This window comes from Diadema antillarum, unplaced genomic scaffold (assembly GCF_040938485.1).
Source record: "Diadema antillarum isolate AM-2024a unplaced genomic scaffold, OU_Dant_1.0 scf00000075, whole genome shotgun sequence".
Lineage (NCBI taxonomy): Eukaryota > Metazoa > Echinodermata > Echinoidea > Diadematoida > Diadematidae > Diadema > Diadema antillarum.
Genome location: NW_027270964.1, coordinates 2,059,502 through 2,080,208, shown reverse-complemented (window position 1 = coordinate 2,080,208; position 20,707 = coordinate 2,059,502). Strand labels below are relative to the sequence as shown.

Here is a 20,707-nt window from a genome sequence, read left to right as displayed (position 1 = left end):
TGATTAAACCCGAAAGTGGTATACCAGATTTTTTTTCGGCCCCTCCCCCCTTTATGGAATCGGGATCTGCATCTGTTCCTCACCATACCAGTCTTGCTTTTCTATTCTTTTGCTCTTCCTATACACTCCTTATCATTTCAGTCTCCTCCGTGCACTAATATTCTAGCTCTGTATTATAGTTGTGGGTGGGTTTTTTTTTAAACATTATTAGTCCTCTATAATGATGGGCGGGACTCATTTTTTTTTTCAACTTATATACCAGCATTAAAACTATACTCCCACTTCTTCTCGTTCCTAATTCTTATCCCCTCCCTCTTCTTCCTCTTTTTTTTTTTTTATTATTAAAATTGTGCATTTCTAATTTTTCCCTTTCTCCTCGATCGTTGTCCACTCTTTTTTTCTCTTTTTTTTTTTTGCAGAGTCGTCCGTTGTTTTTGTTTTTATGCATTAAATATTATGGGGCATTGAAGCTTTTTGTTTACATCAGTTTTCTATTCTTCTCATTTTTTTTTCTTTAAGCATGGCTGGTGTTATTCAACTAGTCCGTATAACAAAGGCCTATAGGGGAAAGTGGGGTAAGAACACGAAGAAGAGCGCACGTGGATAAGACTGACCATCCCTCTAACTGCAACGTGCGCTGTTAATCATCACATGATATAGATTATTTAGCAATGATGTTCTCAAAAGTTTCACCACAGGACGTTGAAATCCGAGAAAAATACTTGACATAATATGTTCCAGGCACCACCTGATGTAAGGAAAATGCCTTATACACTTCCAGATTCTAGGGTTCATACAAATATCATTTAGACAAATCGTGTCATTCGTCGATTAGGGTGGATTTTAAATTAGTGCAAGGGTGATGATCACATTGGCACGGTATAGATAAACAATGGGCTTTCTTGTATAATATTCCGTTGTGCCATGGAGCTATTTGTATTGTATAGCTCCATGGTTAGTACATAGGTGTCAGGGGCGGATCCAGGAATTCCGTAAAGGTGGGGGGCGCAAAAAAAAAAAAAAAAATCAGGTGCCACTTCCGGGTTTGTTCAGCTGACAAGCAAAAAAAAAAATAAAAAAATCGGCTGACAAGCAACAACAACAAAAAAGCTTCAGCGCAATTTTCTGGTGCCACTGGTGCCACCATCGAACATTGAATGGGGGGGGGGGGGACTTCCGCGCCCCCTCTTCATTTTTCTTTTTATTTCTTTTATTTTCAGAAACCGGGCGCCACCGCCCCCCCCCCCCCGATCTGCCACTGCGGGTGTCCTTGTGGAATAGACCAAGGAAGTATACCTCCTTAATTGGTAAGACGTCAATAACGGACCATACCCCCAGCAAATTTTTACTTACTTTATGTCAAAATAAATTGTGGCTTTCTTTTATCATTTCCTCACAATCATGTATGAGCGAGTCCGTGCCTTTGCAATAAGGAAATCGACAATAGCAAATGTTTAAAGCCAAAAGTCTGTTAAGCAAGAAGACTTGCAGCATCAACAAGCTCCGAAAACTCCGTAGGCCTATATAGGTCAGTTACTGAATTCTTGCAGCTAAAAAGTCTGCCTAGAATGCAGTTTGATTGATTTTATAAGGCAATGAATAGAAGGCAAAGCTATGGACAAAATGAAAATACGCACCACAAATGCCGTTGAAATCAAATTTGGTTGAGGTATAAAGAACAAAATGACAAATACACCACAAATTTGAAATGAAACGTGGTTGTGTAATTTTGTCAATGCTGCTTGATTGTGAAGGTCCACACGGCTATATATTCAAGAAGGGATTACAATGCTACAACAACAACAACAACAACGCCAACGGACGATATTGATTGACTTGTAAGACTTCGCCGAATAACAAGTTAACTTATATATAGTTCGATGGTCGTCCAAATTCATGTGTATACGCAATTGTATGATTATATAGATTATAAATAAACTGTTCAGGTTAATCATCGTTTAAACATCTTTCTGTAGGTTTAGGTCATTTTCAGTAATTTCGTGTTTCAAATTGTGCTAATTGTGATTGTTTTGCCTCAAATGTTTGTTTTGTTTTAAGAAAAAATAAATAGCATGAATTTGGTCATGTTGACTGGCAGAACTTGCGAGTGTGCTATTCATGAGTGAATCTGTGATGACACATTATTTTAGTCGCATGTTTTAATACTTAATTGTTAGTGATGTTTGGTTCTGCCTGTAATCTCAGTTTCGTGTTCAACCTGAGCTTAGAGAATTCCTGTCAAATAGTTGTTTGCCAATGAGTTCTATTAAAACCTTATGCAATTTAAGTGAGATTTGTAAGTACTGCCCCATACCTCAATACCATATAATATGTGTGGTTGTATAAAAGATTTATACAAAAGCACACGAATGCGTTGCGGAACATATACTGTCTTAATTCATACAACACACCTTCTTTCCTTCGAACACATTTATTTACCAATTGAATGTGAGGTTTCCAAGTAAGATGACAATCAATCTGCAATGACAAAAAAAAATGAGGATTTGATAATTATATTGGCATCAGAAATAAATCTAATACACTCTCTGTGATTATAAACAACTTCAATATACACTCGTCAAGTTAGATTATTTTAAACTGTATACTCTTTTAAAAAATTCGAGTGAAAAAATTCACTCTTAAAGGACTCTGAGTGAATACACAAAAGAGTAAATTTGGAGTGAAATTGGAGTGAATTTTCATTCGTTTTGGAGTGACCTCATTAGGGATCACTCCAAAATCTTCGAGTGATCCCTAAGGTCACTCCAAAATGAGTGAAAATGAACATTTTCACTCAAAATTCACTCCAATTTCACTCTAAATTCACTCTTTTTTGTATTCAATCCTTTAAGAGTGAATATTTTCACTCGTTTTTTTTTTTTATAGAGAGGTATCAAAACCAAAATAAGACAATTAGATTAGAGTTACATGTTGCCGTGGCTATTATACGAATTACAGTCAGGAGAGTTCAGGGAGAAGTTGTGATAATCTGTGCCAGAAACTCAACTGCCCTCACCCCCACCCCCACCCCATATAACACGCACACACACACACACATACACACACACACACACACACACACACACACACACACACACGCACACACGCACACACACACACACACACACACTTTTGAAAACGTGGCGCAGCGGCGCGCCGGCCGTGGTAGGGGAAGAGGGCGTGAGGGAGAGAGGGAAGAGGGAGAAAGGGGGGGGGGGGGGCTCATAATGTTGTTAGCTAGTCTGATATTTTTTTTTCATACACATGAATTAAATGAATGCACAAAAAGGAGAACTTTGTATGAACCAAAGAGATTGTACCAAAAATAAAATCTTTTTGGTACGAACACAATTCATGCTATTTATTTATTCTCTATGTAAATGACTTTCCCAAATCATCAAGTGTCTTTTCTTTCTTGTTATTTGCAGATGACACTATAGTATTTTTTGCTCTAACAAAGACCTGCGTGTCCTGTTGGAGACAGTAAATATGGAATTACATGGATTATGGATTCATGCCAATAAGTTATCCTTGAATCTGCTTAAAACAAAATACATGTTATTTAGTGATAGAGACACCTTAATGCCTGGTCCTGTAATTTTTGATAATGTTCAGATTGAAAGAGTTATATCAACCAAATTTCTTGGTATCCATATTGATGATAAGTTGAATTGGAAAATGCATACAACTCACCTTTGTAATCTTCTCTCTAGAAATGTAGGTATGATGAACAAACTAAAGTCTTTTCTTCCAAATAGCATTTTGGCCATGCATCTTTAATTTTGCCTTATTTAAACTATGGTGTATTAGCTTGGGGTGCATGCTACAGCCAAAATTCGCTTAGAAAAAATGTTGCTTCTTCAAAAGAGAGCTGTTAGGATTATGTCAGCAGCAAATACACATGCTCATACTGATACGCTGTTTTATGGGAATAATGTTTTGAAAATTCAAGATATTTATTCATTGTATTTGGCATCCCTCATGTATCAGATCAATAATGGTAATGTGCCACACGCAATAGCGTCCACGTTTGTTAAGAATGATAGAATACACAATTAGTGTACGAGACAGGTTGCTTTATATCATTTCACATCAGTCAGAACCCAACTCAGAAATAATACTGTCGCATTGGCAGGCCCAAAATACTGGAACTCTCTGGAATCCTCTTTTAGACAGGCCATTAGCCTATCTGGATTTAAACGTAAGATGAAATCTTATCTTCTTGACAAATACAATTAATCCTGATGTTTTGTTGTTGTTGTTTTTTTTGTATTACTGTACTTCAGATGAAATAACTTGCATAGTTATAAATACACTTTTTTTGTGCATAATGTGAGTCTGTTTTATGAATGGCAATTGGGACCTTTTTCAATTTGTTGTTTACTGAGGTCCTACTGTACAAAATATTTGTGTGACATACAACTTGTGTCAAATATTTTGACCTTGCTTCTGCATGTGTATTGAAATTTGAACCTGTATATTTTTTATTTATTATTATTTTTTTACACTCTGAAATTTGTCAGAGGGAATGCATACATGTGTTTCCACTGTTGATAAAGTTCCATAAATTGTAATCTTTAAATAGGGCTGAGTGTTAAATTCACATCTTTATGAATAATTAGATATATGTAGGCTTTTTGATATAATATGCTTTATTGGTTTTACTTTTTTTCATTGATTAATGCTGAGTTACATCTTAGTTAGGCACTGGATATCTTGTAAGTCATTGCCTTTATTTCACCCTCTTTACTCTTGTCCCTGTAACTGTGTGTCCAAGTCCAAGTTATTTTTCCCTTCCCATTATTCAATCCCTTCTTTTTATACAAAACACTGCAGCCAGACTTGTCACTCGAACTAAAAAATCAGATCATATCAGCCCAATCTTACAGTCCCTTCACTGGCTACAGATCCAAGACAGAATCATCTTCAAAGTTCTCCTTCTCATTTTCAAAATCAACCACAACCTCGCACCACCCTACCTTCAAGATCTTGTTTCTCTCCGCTCTGCATCCACATCCTCCACAGCCAGACGTCTTCGTTCCGCCACCACTGCCAATCTTCAGTTATCCTCTGGACCTCGTACCAACACACGTTATGGTGATCGTGCCTTTTCCTCTCTTGCTCCTAAACTATGGAACAATCTTCCCGTCAGCATCCGACAAGCCAATACACTAGATTCATTTAAGTCAAACCTCAAATCATATCTCTTTAGGAAGTGTTATCTGTGTCGGTAGTGTACTAGTGTTTGTAATTGTTGTCATATATATGATTGTTGCTGTACTTATATGTGGATTGCTTATTGTTTTCTTCTTCACTCGTTCTCTATCTTTGTTTTTCCCCAGCGCTTAGAAATATGATATTAAGCGCTTTATAAATGTTATGTATTATTATTATTATTATTATTAACATCCGTTAGTGTGCTTTCTCCCCCCCCCCCCCCCACAATTATCATTTCATTTTCGCATATTGTATGTATATATTGTACATAGTTTTCAGGCTGAATTTTCCAGTCTTGTGTATCTGGTGGTTTTTTTGTTTTGTTTTGTATCTGTAGATAGGAGTTTCTGCAATCTACAAGCTTTGCTTCTCTGCAGGACTCCTATCTTTTCCACCTCATGTATATGTTAACTCTTTTTAGCTATCTGTCATGTTTGTGTAATCATTGATTTCTTGTCTTCACCCAATATTACAATTTCTGTAATTTGTTTTCTTGGTGGAATTGAACAAATAAAACTGAATTGAATTAAAATGCTGTTTTGGGAGAGGCAGTGAGATACAACTACATTCTCGTGCCATCACACGTCGCTACGACCCGTCTGCATCCACGAGATTTTGCGCGATCCGCGCGACGCACGAGTTTCTTGCGCAATAGTATGAGCAGCAGCGTGTGTACCACAGCTCTATGTACTGAATGCACTTCTACGAACGGAGAGATACCACATGTTCGTGTATGCAGTGTGTTACGTGTGTGTGCGTGCCATCATAGCAAATGTACACCTGTACGCGAGGTGCTTGCTGTGTTGTTGACACTCCGAACCTTTTTTATCGTAAATTGAAGCTTGAAATTAAGTTACCACCATGCCTAAAGTTAAAATTGAGAAAAAATCCCGCGTTCACGAGCAGGTGTTTAAACAAGGTGAGTATAAGTGGTGATGAATTTATGCACTTCTGCAATGAAATGTGACGACTTCGACTGAGCTGGCCGGTGTTCAGTTTGTGTCTAGTCTAGTGACATATGTCAGTCCCATGTGTATGAAATTTTGTTTGGTATAATTTATAAGCCAACAGCATGCAAGTTCTTATTATTTCAAATAGAATTGAGACTTGCAGTTAACTTTGTGTTACTGCTGGGGAGAATCGGTACCCAGGGAATGAGGTCACAACGATTAAAGGAAAATAGTTTCTATAAGGCAAGTTACTCATTCAGAACTAGGGATTAGTAACACAAAATTTAATTATCAAAGATTATCGAACGCACTCGATCCCATATGATTTACTGCCATAACATAGCCCACGAAGCACTGCCATAACATAGCCCACGAAGCACAGCGTCAGTCAGACAGACGGGGCCAGGCCTCGCCATCAAAGTGGGGAACCACAACACAACTACAAAACTTATAACAATTATACAATACTTATACAGACATTTGTACATTAATACTCGCGTGAAGTGCGTGCTTATATTATACAGAAGGTACATAATTCAACATAGAGAGCCCTCACGATAAGTCCATTGAACAAAAAAATGGCACTTTCTAGCGCAATCCCCGACCATCGGGGTTCATCGTTGCAGAATTCAAAATGGTGCGTTGACCACTCAGCAAATGCAAATTATGCGTGCGCGTGCGTGGCTGGAACAGTGGAAGTGCGGCGATCTACTGCGTGCATGCGCTCTTTGGTAGCAGCATGGTCGACGGCGAGCTTAACCGTTAAAAGTGCATTCCCGATCGCGTGAACTCCCGATAATCAGATGTACAGTTCGCACATGCTGCATATAATCTTCATTTTCGGTAAGTTGTGAAATGTGTATGTCAATATCGATAACATAGCTATGTAGTGTCATTAATGAAGATTACATTTAACAAGTTTGAGGTGACAAAAAATGATGTCAAGTATCAAAACTCAAAGCGATCGTAAAGCGATTGCTGAGCTGTCTTTGTGTTGTGGGCTGTTCCGGTACAGCCCTGTCGCTATTTATACAGCGACTGGGCTGTGTATAGTTATCGATCCCACTACTCACGCCAGTCATGGTAGTCCCACCGACCAGTACTCCTTCGTCAAAGCAGCAATCCTCCATTACATTCAAGAGCAAAGCAACTAGTTTCTAAACCTCTCTCTCCGCGCAATAAACACCAGCGCACCCCCTGTCCGGTTGGCCCCTCCTTAGGGGTGTTGGACAGTAACACAGAAGAAGTTCAAGAAGGCACTTCCGAAATGACGCGGTTTGAAATGCTGCACCAGTATGTTTAATATGCTCGATAGATAATTTTTTTTTAAAGTTTTTTTTAAATCATTTTTGAAGTAGAAATTACGGCTTTAAACGGTGCATGATGTGCACCACATATTCTTTCTTGGGTAGGTCTATTTATGTATGGGTACATATGGGTACAGAGCTGCCCTACAGGAGCCAGCAGAAGGACAGCTTTTGGTCCGTAAATTAGGAGCAGGAGGAGATTCCATAAAGCCCGACATAGCCTCCACGGAACATATCCCTGACAGTAACGACAAGATAAAGACTGATCTTTACTTCTAATTATTGAATATGTACAGATGTAGTTCAGGGGGGCATTTCATGAAGCATTTTGTCCAACAAAGTTGTCTGACCAATTTGCTCTCAGCCAATCAGATGCAAGGATTTCAGTAGCTTGTAACAGTTTGTCGGAAAAATATCCGACCAAAACGCTTCATGAAATGCCCCCCAGTTGTTGAAAACTTGTGCCGTGCAAAATTTGGTTCCTCCAATAATCTTTATCTGTCCAACCGCATTGATGATTTTCTTGATGCGGTCCAGTGTTAACTTGTCACCAGTGTCGGTAGTATGACGAGTAACGCACTTGAAGGATTTAGAACCTGTGCGCAGGTATATGCGCACAGGTTCACGTGGATGAACAGTTAAACAGTACTTTGTCATACCACGGATAGGTTTACGCTTGACCGAATAAAAAAAAATCATCAATTTGGACAGAAAGGGACTATTGCTAGAACCAAATTCCGCACATGTGGAACGTCAGAAGCATTTGTTATGGTGTCCCACTTTGTTACTTCTTTCTCTTTCTTACTTGAAGACATGAGTCGGGTCACTTTGCATCCAAAATGTGCATGTGCTTGGTCTAGATAAAAGACATTTATTAATGTTTAGGTTTTGGCTTATCTAAGTCCAAAATATTTGTACTCTGCATACCACACAAATTCAACTGATGTGCAGGGGAATCATCTATACCACCACTGGACTTGTTGATACTTGTAAAGCTTGTCAAGGAGGGTCCTCTTCACTGCTAGTCAAAATGTTCAGCTTAGTGTGGCTCTGATAAATTAGTTGTCACAGCAACAATAACAAAAAAATGTTGGTCACAAAGTTATTCTATATATACCACCAAGATTTTCTGTCAGTGATTTTATGTATTTCTGTTTCTTTTCCTTCTAACAAGGCATTCTGTTCAACACTGGTATTGGTCAGCACATATTGAAGAACCCCTTGGTCATTGAGGGTATCATAAACAAGGTATGCTATTTTGTTCTTCTTTCATTGTTTTGTTAGCACAGCTAACAAAACTTGGAAGAGTAAAAGTCAGGAGAGATAAAGCCATTCATATTTGGGCTTTGATCTGCTCTTTAGAAATGTAAGCTTGTCAATGACTCTATGCATTTAAAGAGTAATGAAAATATTAAACCATTCCATCATGTATCATCCTTTTGTTTTCATTTCTAAATGTGTATTTGATCCTTTTTTTGTTGCTTATCTCTCTTTCTCTTTTTCTTTGAAGACAAGTGACTTCTTATTTGAACCACAGTGAGCTTATATCTGTTGATCAGATTTGCCACAAACAAGACTAACACTTCAACACTGCATATATGTGTTTTGATGGTATGTAGATGAATTTTCCTCTTCTTTGATGCTAACTTATTTGTTTTTGGTGTTTTTTTTTTTACTTTCACATGACAAGGCTGCACTGAGAAGCACAGACACCGTGTTGGAGGTTGGACCTGGTACAGGAAACATGACAGTGAAGATGCTAGATAAAGTTAAAAAGGTATGGGCATTCCTCTTAACCCGTTGAGGACAAGTCCCGAGTATATTCGGGCAAGTGTCTATGGGAAATGCGTGTTGTAGCAAAAGGAGCCCATCCTCAATGGGTTAATGTCATTTTTATCTAAAGGCCGTGTCACACCAGCCTTGCGTGCGAATTGCAAAGAACAATTTTGACTACGCGGAGGTCCCCGTAGATATCCGCACATGACAGTACCTAGCATGTATCTCAAATGTAGTCGCCCGGAGGTGCGCACGCATATTTTTTTACCCGCAACCGTGTTTAGGCCCTGTCACACCTTTCCGGGCAAGGTACTTGGGCTTGTTACGTGTAGGGATTTTCTAGCATACCGGACATTCCTGAGGGCGGAAAAGGATTTTTGCGAGTCAGCGCATGTGTCTTACTTGTTGGACGCGTTATACTTGCGAGTATACTGTGTGACCTTTGTACCAGTCGCGTGGGGGCTGACAACTTGAGTGAAGGAATTCCTCGAATGGAATGGCTGAAATCTCACAGAATTTCATTATCTTGGCTGCATACGGGACTGCAAAGTACCTGCGTGGGAATTGCCTGGGAAGTACTGCCACTAAGGGTCTCCTACTGGCGTTCTGCGTGGACCTCTACGGGCATTCCCGCGACTCACCCGGAAAAAGTTTAGGTCATGCTCAAAACTTGGCTGCGGTTAAATCGGACTTGTGTGAGCACCTCCGGGCAACTATGCGCTAGATACTGTCAGGTGCGGACCAACTGCGGAGAGCTCCTTGAAGTAAAATTGTTTCCCCGCAAGTCAAGCCGCAGAAGTTCCCTCGTATGGTATGACAAGGCATGAATGAAAATTGCAAACATTCTTGTTCGCCCGCTGAAAATCTTCTACGTGCTGGAAACTACCTCCTCGCCACAAGCCCGCGTTATGGTGTGACACGGCCTTTATAAATGTCTATGTTGCAGAGTAGAGATTTAAAAAAAAAATATTTGAACAGAGAAAACAAATGTTGTTTATTGTAAGTGCACTTCTTATGGTAGTCTTTTTACTTATGAAATGATATGCATGTAAACATAATATAAAGTTTATTCATGAAATGATATGCATGTAAACATAATATAAAGTTTTATCGAGAATATTTTCTGTTCTCCATCAAAACTATATGCAGTAACAGTTTTGTTTTGTAACATCGTGATCATGCATGCATAGACAGAAGGAAAAACAAGAGTTGCAACACAAACATGAGCTTGCATGTGCGCTGCTCCCTTTATATTAGGGGGCTTTAGATTTTGACGTGCGGACGTCTGTGACGAAGCTTACGCTGGACGTTCTCCTCTCCCCTGCGTCGCGTTGAAAAGTAGCTTTAGATTACGCTGGGACGCAACGTATAAAAAATAAAAAAGCGCCCCCATATGATCGGTGCATGAAGTAGTTCTCTCCGTTGCAAACTGTGTGGACGTAAAAATAGCCAAGTACGCGTAGTGAAAAACTCAAGCGACGCAAGCTAAAAATAGATCGACTTGACGCGCGCTTCTGCACATGCGCAGAACATGTTTTTTCCCTCTGAATGTCCCAGTCGCGAAAATCTAAAGCTCCCTATTGATTAGAAAAGTCAAACAAACACAAATTCTTCTTAAGGATAGGAGTTACAAAAACAACACGAGAAAATGCATGACCAAGATCTTTGATATGTTAGACACGGAGCAGTAGAGTTTATTGTATCCCGCAGGTATGTGAATGGCGCCATTTATGCCATTGTTTGTTATCATTGTGGCGACAGTGCAACCGCCAGTTTGGAATAAGATGCCTGATTCAATGTTAAAGTTGAATTCTACATGCCGTGACTATGATCTGAGCTTGTCAGACTGTATACATCTTATTCTCTACATTACAGAGTTTGTGTACAAGTACTGGTAGTTCTGTGTAAGCTTCATTTTGATAACTGTTATTCGTACCCATCTTTACATGAAGTTGGTAGCTGTGATTCTACAATGGTTTCTGCATGTCTTATTCATGCAGGTCATTGCTTGTGAGCTTGATCCTCGTCTTGTTGCTGAACTTCAAAAGAGGGTCCAGGGAACGTGAGTAGAAAAGTGGTCCACTTTTTGGAAAAATATTATCCTGTGTTGAGGGATTCAAAATGATATTTGAAACTGTCATAAAGAAGTTACAGACTTATCATACATGTCTTTGCATTAACCCACAAATAAATGCCATAGCATTTGTCTATGAAGCTATCAATTTTTCTCTTTCTTTCAGCATCGTGTTTTGTTTCATATTGTTTATTTTTTTTTTGGGGGGGGGAGGGGGGAAACATGACTTTTTTCACACTGTACTCTGTAAATAGCGAAATATCTTTATTCAGGATAGTTCACATCTTTTTCTACATTTTTTATTTTCTCACATCTGTTCTATTCTGTGAATGAAAAAAAAAAGTAAGGTATTCTGTGAGAACAGTCAGAGCACCCACAAAAATATGAAAATTTGGGCACACTGAGACTGGATGCAGTCGATGTGATCATGCACATTGTAATGTGCACACTGAGCCAGAGCTATGTAGAACTAGAGTGGTGATGCTTTGTGTGTCTCTAATCTTTGTTGCATAGTGGAACCCGACCAGTTTCTAATGCCTGTTATTTTCCCACCATTCTCTGTCGTATGTTATGTTCCAGGGCATTCGGCCCAAAGCTGCAGGTGATTGTGGGTGACGTTCTCAAGACAGACCTCCCATTCTTTGATGTCTGTGTGGCCAATCTTCCCTACCAGATCTCGTCTCCGTTTGTCTTCAAGCTGCTCCTCCACCGTCCATTCTTCAGGTACTGTCTCCACCGTTTGCCCTGAAGAAAGATTTACTGTAAAACACAATATTTTCTCGGCATGTCAGATGAAATTTTCTCGAATTAGAGCCGACGTTCTTCTCCACAGCATGAAATTTTCGCGAGTTGCCTCTAACATTCAATGCGTGTAGTGTAGACAAGAACTTTCATGTGCATTTAGATTTCACGAATCTTGGCTCTCGCGAAATTTGCGAAATTGAAATGCATGCGAACATTCCTCGTTTTACAGTTTTTCAGTTCTTTGATTGATTTGCTTCTGCTGTTGCATATACATGTATGTCTTTACATTTGTCCTGCTGTCATGACATACAGTAAAACAGATAAACAATGTAGCTGTAAATGTAGCTTTTTCACAGCTGTGGTTCAGAAAATCAAATCATGGCTGCTCTGAACAGAGAGGAGAGTATTTTTTGTCATTTAATTTTTTTTTTTTTAAAGAAAAGTTATGCTGAAAGGAACTTCCCCATGATTATTTGATCACTGGTAATGGTGTAGTCTGTGATTTTTGATACAGCATTTGTATTGGCAATGACCTTTCTATATCACAGTGTACAATTGCATCTCTACTCATCATTGCAAATACTCTGTCTTTGAAATATACGTTTTTTTGCTGAAATTTTCAATTCTCCACTACATTCATGAGGGGATTTCCTCTGAAATAGCTGTCTTTCATGTGCCTTTCTAAGTGTGTCCTGTTATCCTGTACCACTTTATAGTACAAATTTAATTTTAGAGATCAGGTAAAAGGATCATATTCACCAAGGCAGGTGATTAAGCGTTGTCAAACATGATAACACCATGTTGATTTCAGGCCACTCATTTCCAGCTGCCTGGTAGAAAGACACATTATACTTTACAGGGTATACTGGTTCTGCAGTTCTGCTAAACTGCTAGTTCTGCTAAACTGCAGTTTAGCTTCTGTGGATATGAATGAGCTTACCCATTCTAAGATGTGACTGTTTGACGAGACAGACACCAAAACTAGTTGAGAAGATCTTTCTTGAAAAATGCTTTACCTCTCTGGCAGTACTTAAAAAGATTCAATGAGATTTACAATTATGTAATCGTGATGAGGGTTATGATGATGATGGTAAAAATGCTAATAATGTTGGTGCTGATGATAGTGATAATGATAATGATAATGATAATAACACTGGTAATGGTAATGATTATAATAGTAATAATAGTAATGACAACAATAATAGTTATTATTACTATCGTTATTATTAGTACGACATTATTCCTTATAGGAAGGAGAAAATGAAGAAAATAAGAATTATAATGAAAATAATTACAGATAAGAAAAATTTTATGATATTTTTAGTAGCATATGTTATTAGTACATACAAGTAGAAGTAGCGGTAGTTGTGGTACTTTGTTATTTTTAGGAAGATTACCATCAATACATTTCTATCACTGATAATATCAATCATTTCTAAAACACCTACAGGTGTGCTGTGCTGATGTTCCAGCTTGAATTTGCCCAACGGCTGGTAGCCAGGCCAGGAGACAAATTGTACTGCAGACTGTCAATCAACACACAGCTCCTGGCGAGGGTTGATCACCTGATGAAGGTAACCATGGCGATGTATTAATGATGAAAAGGGTGTGGCACCAGGTGCAGAGAATGTGATAGTGCAGTTCTGAGAATCATAAATGGAGTGAATGGACAGGAGGATGTATGTGATATGATTTGATTTTGTTTCTCCAGGGTCATATTGAAAGTACATGTATATGTAGCATTTCAATACAATTTTAAAACATACGTACATGTAGCAGATTGAATGTCAAAAAACGATGAACAAACATTGTTATATGAAGAACATGAAAGAGAACTCGTGAATGAAAAGTCTTGCTTGGGGATTCCTAGTGATCATTGATGTCAAATTTAGAACTTTGAATGTGCCAACAAGTAGAAGCAAAGTTTATTGATTATATACCATATACAGTGTATTACATTGTGCACATTCTTATGTGATTTTAGGATTAGTATCAATGATAAGTTTGGTCTTTTGGTAGTAATTACAGTATTTTTGATGGATTGTTGTTTTTCTAAAGAAAGTGAATCGATAACACACAGCTCATATATTTCTCTCTTTCTCTCTCACATTCTTAATGTTTTTGTTTTTTGTTGTTGTTTTTTTTCTTTTATCATGTACATACGTTCTCCAGCTCATTCATTCTTTGTAATCAAGTATTTTTTAGGTTTGTTCCTTAAAATGGTTTTTATTCATTTTGATAATTTTGCCAGGTTGGAAGGAATAACTTCAAGCCACCACCAAAAGTCGAATCCAGCGTTGTAAGAATCGAACCAAGAAACCCCCCACCACCCATCAACTTTCAGGTAAGACTGCATTAGAATAGATTTAGCATTTGTGTTTCCTGCATGCATCTCTTTGCATCTAGATTTTTATTCACACCACAAAGTGGAGTCTTGAACCCCTTCTTAGGGAATAATTTTACTTCTCAAATTTGATAAGTACTTTTGATCAATAGGAAAATACTTTTAACATAGTTCAGTACAGTCCTATGTTAAAAAAAAAACAAAACCTTGCTACACACTAGAAATTTTGTAAAGCAGTTTTGTCAAAAGGCATAGCAAATTGCGATGCAATACCAGGAAAATTATTCCCTGCTTCCTTGTTTGCACACAATGAATAAAGAGTACATCCATGTGCTTCAATTTTTCCTTTCTGTCAGAATGTGACCGTAACTAAAAAAAAAAAAAAAAGCCTCTCTAACAACTGTTGTGGTTTAATGCTGTGAGGTCTCATCTTCATGCATGTGGTTTGTTTCAAAGTAAATATGTGCAAACAAGGTGATTTCTCTAAGATTTATAATGTTTGTTAAGTGCTGTCTGGGGCAAATTATTTGTATAGGGCCCCATTTTTCTCTCTCTCCTTCTTTCTATAAAACAACAACAACAAAACAAGATGATTGAGTTTTTATTTGTATTTTTCGTATGTGGAAGCGTAACCATTTTCTTCTGTGCTGTTGGAGTATGTTTGGTTCTTTCAATTTCATGATTTTTGTCTTGTTTAGGAGTGGGACGGTTTGGTGCGGATAGCGTTTGTGAGAAAAAACAAGACACTCTCGGCAGCATTCAGGCAAGTATATCATGCTGTTTGTGTCAGCGGGATCATATTCGTTATTTTTTGCTTGTTTGCCCAATATGCACAATGTTTGTCGTCTGTTGTCTGTTTTTCTTCTTCATCAGTTTTTAACCGAATGCAATTTATTAGTGTCATCTGATAGATTAGATGAGTAATTCAAGAACTTGGCACAGCATTGTGACATTAGAAATTGTAACATTCAGTGTAAATTTAGTATCAAAATTGCTAACGGTATATTTCCTTCTTTATCACTTGATTGAAAAAGCATATTTCCTTTTTCATCACTGGATTGATTGTAAGTTTGTTTCAAACAGTACAGTGAAATTGATTTCATATATTTTTTTACCACCTCAGATGATTTATGTCATCATGATAAATTGCATACAAACTAACAAAGAAATCAGCTGCTCCAACAGCAAAGCTACAAATGTTTTGACTTGATATATTTATTTATTTATTTATTTATTTGTTTATTTTATTTTGTTTATCTCTTTTTTTTTGCCCATAGAGCATCACTGTAGTATACACAAACTCTTCACCAGAATCCTGATATCACATAGTGTATTGCTTAATATGAATTGATTGATATGATTTATGTATATTTATGAAAAGCTGGGACATTGCTTCTTTTAAAAACTTAATGCAGTGATTCTCCTTGCTTTAGATTCTAGAAATCTCATTTCCTCCGGTACTAATCAAAATTAGTTTGATGAGCATCGAATCACAAAAGAATGTTTTCTGATGTCCAGATACTGATTGCCTTTTGTACCCTCTCATAATCGCTGGTATGATTTCTTGCACAAAGTATACATTTTAGTTCCTTTACGCTGAAGATAGTGTATTTGCCTGAATTATATTTTGTATTCACACAATGTCATAGTTGGGACTCTATTGCAGAAAAAGAATAGTTTTCACCGGGTCCTACTGAATGCCATTTCTGTTTGTTTCCAAACTTATTTCCTGCTGAAAATGTATCTCACAAATATTAGTCTTTGGTCATTTTACAGGAATAAGGGCATTATTGAGATGCTGGAGAAGAACTACAGGATACACTGTTCAGTCAAGAACATCGTAAGTATACCTACAACATTGGAAGTACAGCATGATTATCATTTGTACATCTAGCTATATAAATCCTTGGTAGTCTCTCGCATTAATCTGTACTGCTACTCTTTCATCTGAACTTAGTTTCTCATGGTCATTGTTGCTTGTGGAAAGGCCTTGTTCAAGAATATAATTGTTGTCTGCCATCTTTTTCTGTGAGCAATTTAAAACGAAAGTTGGTAATGCAACCTTGACTATGTCCTTTTATATGTGCTGCTTACTCATTCTTTTACTTCTTCTTCCACTTACAAGATATCTTTCTTTCACAAATTAGAAATTGAAAAGTCAAACATACGTCAGAAATGATGCATTATGGGTGGTTGATATGCTGTGTTTTCTTTAATGTTTTGTTTTCTTTTTGACTTTATAGTTTAGCTACTGCTTCAAGGTGGCTGTGGACTAAATGCTGCAATGTTGTTTATGGCTATTAGGATAATGTAATCACTTGTCTCCCTCATAGATACATGATTGTTGTGATAATTGTCGAATCTTTTTAATGTGTTGGCTTCACTCATGCTGTAAATAGCACTACAGTGTATATCAACTGTATTTTAATTCACCGCATAGCCAATTCCAGAGAATCTGGACATGAAGGAAAAGGTGTGCAAGATCCTGGAGGCAAACCAGTTTGATGGCATGAGAGCTAGGACCATGGACATTGATGACTTCCTCAGGTAACTTTTTATCATTTTATGAATCTAGTCATTTTTGCTGAAGCATGTAATATCATTACTGTGATATGACTTTATAGGGATGGTACAGTATTGGTGGAGATGAGAATTGGGCTTTTAACTTTTTGCGAGATACCAAGAAAATACTTATGAAATAGTACAGAGCATACCATTTTAACCCTAACTAGGCCGGGGGGGCCCCCTCAACGTTCCGCGCCGATGTATCGCTAACGCGAAGAGCTATCACCGCGACGTTTCATGACTTTTTTCTTTCGAGTCTCCCGCATCTTTTGACACCAAATTTGCGATGCCCAGGCGCGCGGTTCCAAAGTTGCGCATAAATATGTAAGTGCATGTGAGACCAAAAATTGCTAAAAAATGTGAATTTGTGTACAATTTCAGTGCAAACTGTGCTTACAGGCAAATTTCATAAAAGCATGATTATTTGGGGGTTTTATTGAGTAAAATCAATTAATAGCATATTTTCTTGTTTGGAACAATGTTGTGGACTAGTTTCATCGAAAAAGCAATGAAAAACATAAAGTGAAAATAACAACGAAATACATAAGAAATTCAAAAAACAATAAAATACTTCAGAAATTTTTTCTGATGCTGCAATTTTTTCTCTTATATTTGCTCAGGACACTAAAAAGAATATTTACACATTGAATGTACCCATTTTGAGCTTTATTTAGTGATTTATACCAATTTGTCTGATTTCATGCATCATTATACACAAATTAGCATGATTTAGCATAAATGATAATTTTGTAAAAATTTAAACTTCGTGGTAGCGTAGATTACGTCATAGGCAATGTGTGTGCCAATTTTCGTCGCGATTGCGCAGTCGACGGCCGAGATCGGGGGGGGGAGGCCCCCCCCCCCCCCCTGGCTCTATCATCTACCGAAATAGCCCAGCCTAGTTAGGGTTAAGAGGAATTCAAAGTTTATTTGATGAAAATCGGGTTTGGAATGACTGAAACATCCAAAAACAAAGTAAAACAAAGCGATCGTAATAAAAGGTGGGTCCCACACTTTATTAGAATCGCTCTGTTTTGGATATCTCAGCCATTTCAAAACCAATTTTCATCAAATAAATATTGAATTCCTCATGGAATTACATGCTGTTTCATATTTCATAAGAGGTTTCTCATTATCTCGCCAAAAACATTCGAAACCTGGATTTAGGTCTCAACCAAAACTATACCATCCCTTTAAGCTCACATCAGACAAATGGCTTGAGGGAGCTAATGCAATTGTTTTCCATCTGACCGTGGAAGTGGGCAAACTTCTTTACGTTTTCATATTCTTCTTGAAAGCTGGTGGCTGGATTTTGACCAAACTTTGCATTAGTCATTGGAGTTAGGGTTGATGGGGGATGTCACTTTACATCAATTGATTTGTGTCTAACTTCACCCAAAGTTTCATCAGTCTAGATGACTTTTATTCCACACTGAAGTTTGAATAACTTCCTACTTCAGTTGATTACATCCTCTTTAAAAGAGTCAAATTTGGTATGTCAGTATGAAAAGTTTACACTAAACCAGAATTCGATTCCTTCATAGGTAGGCTTTATGGTGATGCTGTAACAACTGATCAAATTCTTGTCTCATCTATCCCATTCTTTTCTCTTTGCTCCTAGGCTACTGACCAGTTTCAACAAGGAAGGCATCCATTTTTCGTGACAAACTGTCATGTCTACTCTGCCTCAACTCAGACTCATCATCAAACTGTTCACCTTGTCAAGGGCAGAAGGCGAATCCTTTATACAAACCTGTCATGTCAAAATAAAGTGTGGTAGATCTAGATATTTTGAAACATCATGACTTGATACACACACTTTGGATATCCAAGGAGACACTATGTGCTGACTATTGAGATGCCTTGTTGTCAGCGCTGATATTGCTGATGTGGCAAGTGAGAAATGATGTGAGGTACATCGTATGTTAAATTTCGACAGAGAACGTTCTTAACATGAGGTTCACGCTGAGAAGAGTTCTCATGGTTTCTGTGGATTCATATTGCCATTGCTAGATGCCAACTAAATATATGTGTGCCACGTTATTGATGAGATGTTGTCCTGTGAGGGAGACTATTTGGTGACATTCTGCTCAAAAGAGTCTCTCAGATTTTGGTGGGAGCTGCTCACAAATATCCAGGATTCTGGCTGCAAACCTCACATCATCTTTTGATGCAGCAAACATGATCAAGCCTGGCACTGATTGGTCCACTGCTATGCCTATCGCTGGTTCCTTTCATGCTTCAGACCATCTATCTCACAGTCATGCCCTTATGCAGTCCCTACCTGACCGTTGTTTTCATAGTGAGAGTTGCAGTCATGTTAAGTTACAGTAATTTTAGTCAGCACATCAACATTGATAACCAAGAAGGGCGATTTTCAATGATATTGATGAGAACATCCACCAAGTGTTGTAGAGAAATTATTCCCTTGTGTGACCGTGTGAGTTAGAATATGGGTGAACCATAGCAAATTGAAGTCATATCAACTCTTCTTTCACATGTACTCAAAGGCAATATATATTTGCTTTTCTGTCCAGAATATTCTTAATGAAAATTTGTGAGGTAATGGAGGATTTATATTCTGAATGTTGCTTGTAAAGCTTTAAACAATAATATACACAAAGTGATCCTTACGTCCATGGATTGAGGATGAGATGTCGAATTCACATTTTGTTTCTTTTCTTTTCTTTGTTTAAAAGAAAAGAAAAAATAAGATACCAAATACATGCTTTTCAAAGTCACTGGTTTTTAACCCTACGTACACGATGTACATTTGTAGCTGGGATTATTTTGAATTTGTATAATCCAGGGGGGCTTATTTTTTCCCAAGATCTTGGCTGTTGATCATGATCTTGCTGAAATTTGCACGTACACATTGCCCATTGTGTAATCTCCAAGAATAAATCATTAATTGTTTCCAAAACATGGTTGTTTTCTCTAAATTGTTCTAATCATCCTAATTTATGCATAATATTTTTTTGTGCATCAGATTGTAAGCTCTAAATCCCAAAATAAAGCTTCAAACGGACTGATTATTTGTTGTTGTAAATATTCTTTGTAGTATTATGATGCGCTCATTCTACCTATAGAGCTGCTCATGGTGCTGTGGAAACACTGAATACCGGGGTAGGTGTGTTACATTACAACACAGTATTATAGATGACAGAACATAAGAACAACAAGGAAAAGTAGAAATTACGCGGTGCGTAATATATGTCCCCGCCGGAAGTAGCATTTTGTAGCAAAATGTACAATACAGGTCACAAATCAAGGTCAAAGGTCAAAGAAGTCAAAGGTCAAAATTCTGTGTAGAAAGTTTTGAAGCCCTTACCTGCTGCCATCACATAAAGCAAACAGAATCGAAATCGGGTTAGAAATGGCGAAGGAGTAGCATTTTGTAGCCATTGTACAATATAGGTCAAAAATCAAGGTCAAAGGTCAAAGAAGTCAAAGGTCAAAATTCTGTGTAGAAGTTTTGAAGTCCTCACCTAGTGCCATCACATAAAGCAAACGGAATCGAAATCGGGTTAGAAATGGCGAAGGAGTAGCATTTTGTAGCAAAATGTACAATACAGGTCAAAAATCAAGGTCAAAGGTCAAAGAAGTCAAAGGTCAAAATTCTGTGGAGAACTTTTGAAGCCTTTACCTAGTGCCATCACATAAAGCAAACAGAATCGAAATCGGGTTAGAAATGGTGAAGGAGTAGCATTTTGTAGCCAATGTACAATAT

At 37.7% G+C, this 20,707-nt stretch overlaps 1 protein-coding gene across 1 annotated transcript; it reads left to right on the top strand.

The window, feature by feature from the left end:
* Positions 1–6,022: 6,022 nt before the first annotated feature.
* LOC139717409 (dimethyladenosine transferase-like) lies at positions 6,023–18,963 on the top strand. Its single transcript, XM_071628905.1, has 11 exons — positions 6,023–6,136; positions 8,649–8,722; positions 9,165–9,251; positions 11,251–11,312; positions 11,904–12,047; positions 13,519–13,642; positions 14,320–14,412; positions 15,111–15,175; positions 16,189–16,252; positions 16,853–16,959; positions 18,599–18,963. The coding sequence occupies exons 1-11, from the start codon at positions 6,079–6,081 to the stop codon at positions 18,639–18,641; spliced, it is 921 nt and encodes a 306-aa protein (XP_071485006.1). The 5' UTR covers positions 6,023–6,078; the 3' UTR covers positions 18,642–18,963.
* The last annotated feature ends 1,744 nt before the right edge of the window (positions 18,964–20,707 follow it).

Excerpts from the sequence above, each read along its gene's own strand:
- LOC139717409 (XM_071628905.1), top strand. The coding sequence starts at position 6,079 with ATGCCTAAAGTTAAAATTGAGAAAAAATCCCGCGTTCACGAGCAGGTG. Across the intron at positions 8,723-9,164 it reads TTGAGGGTATCATAAACAAG|GCTGCACTGAGAAGCACAGA; the intron begins GTATGCTATTTT and ends TCACATGACAAG. Across the intron at positions 16,960-18,598 it reads GACATTGATGACTTCCTCAG|GCTACTGACCAGTTTCAACA; the intron begins GTAACTTTTTAT and ends CTTTGCTCCTAG.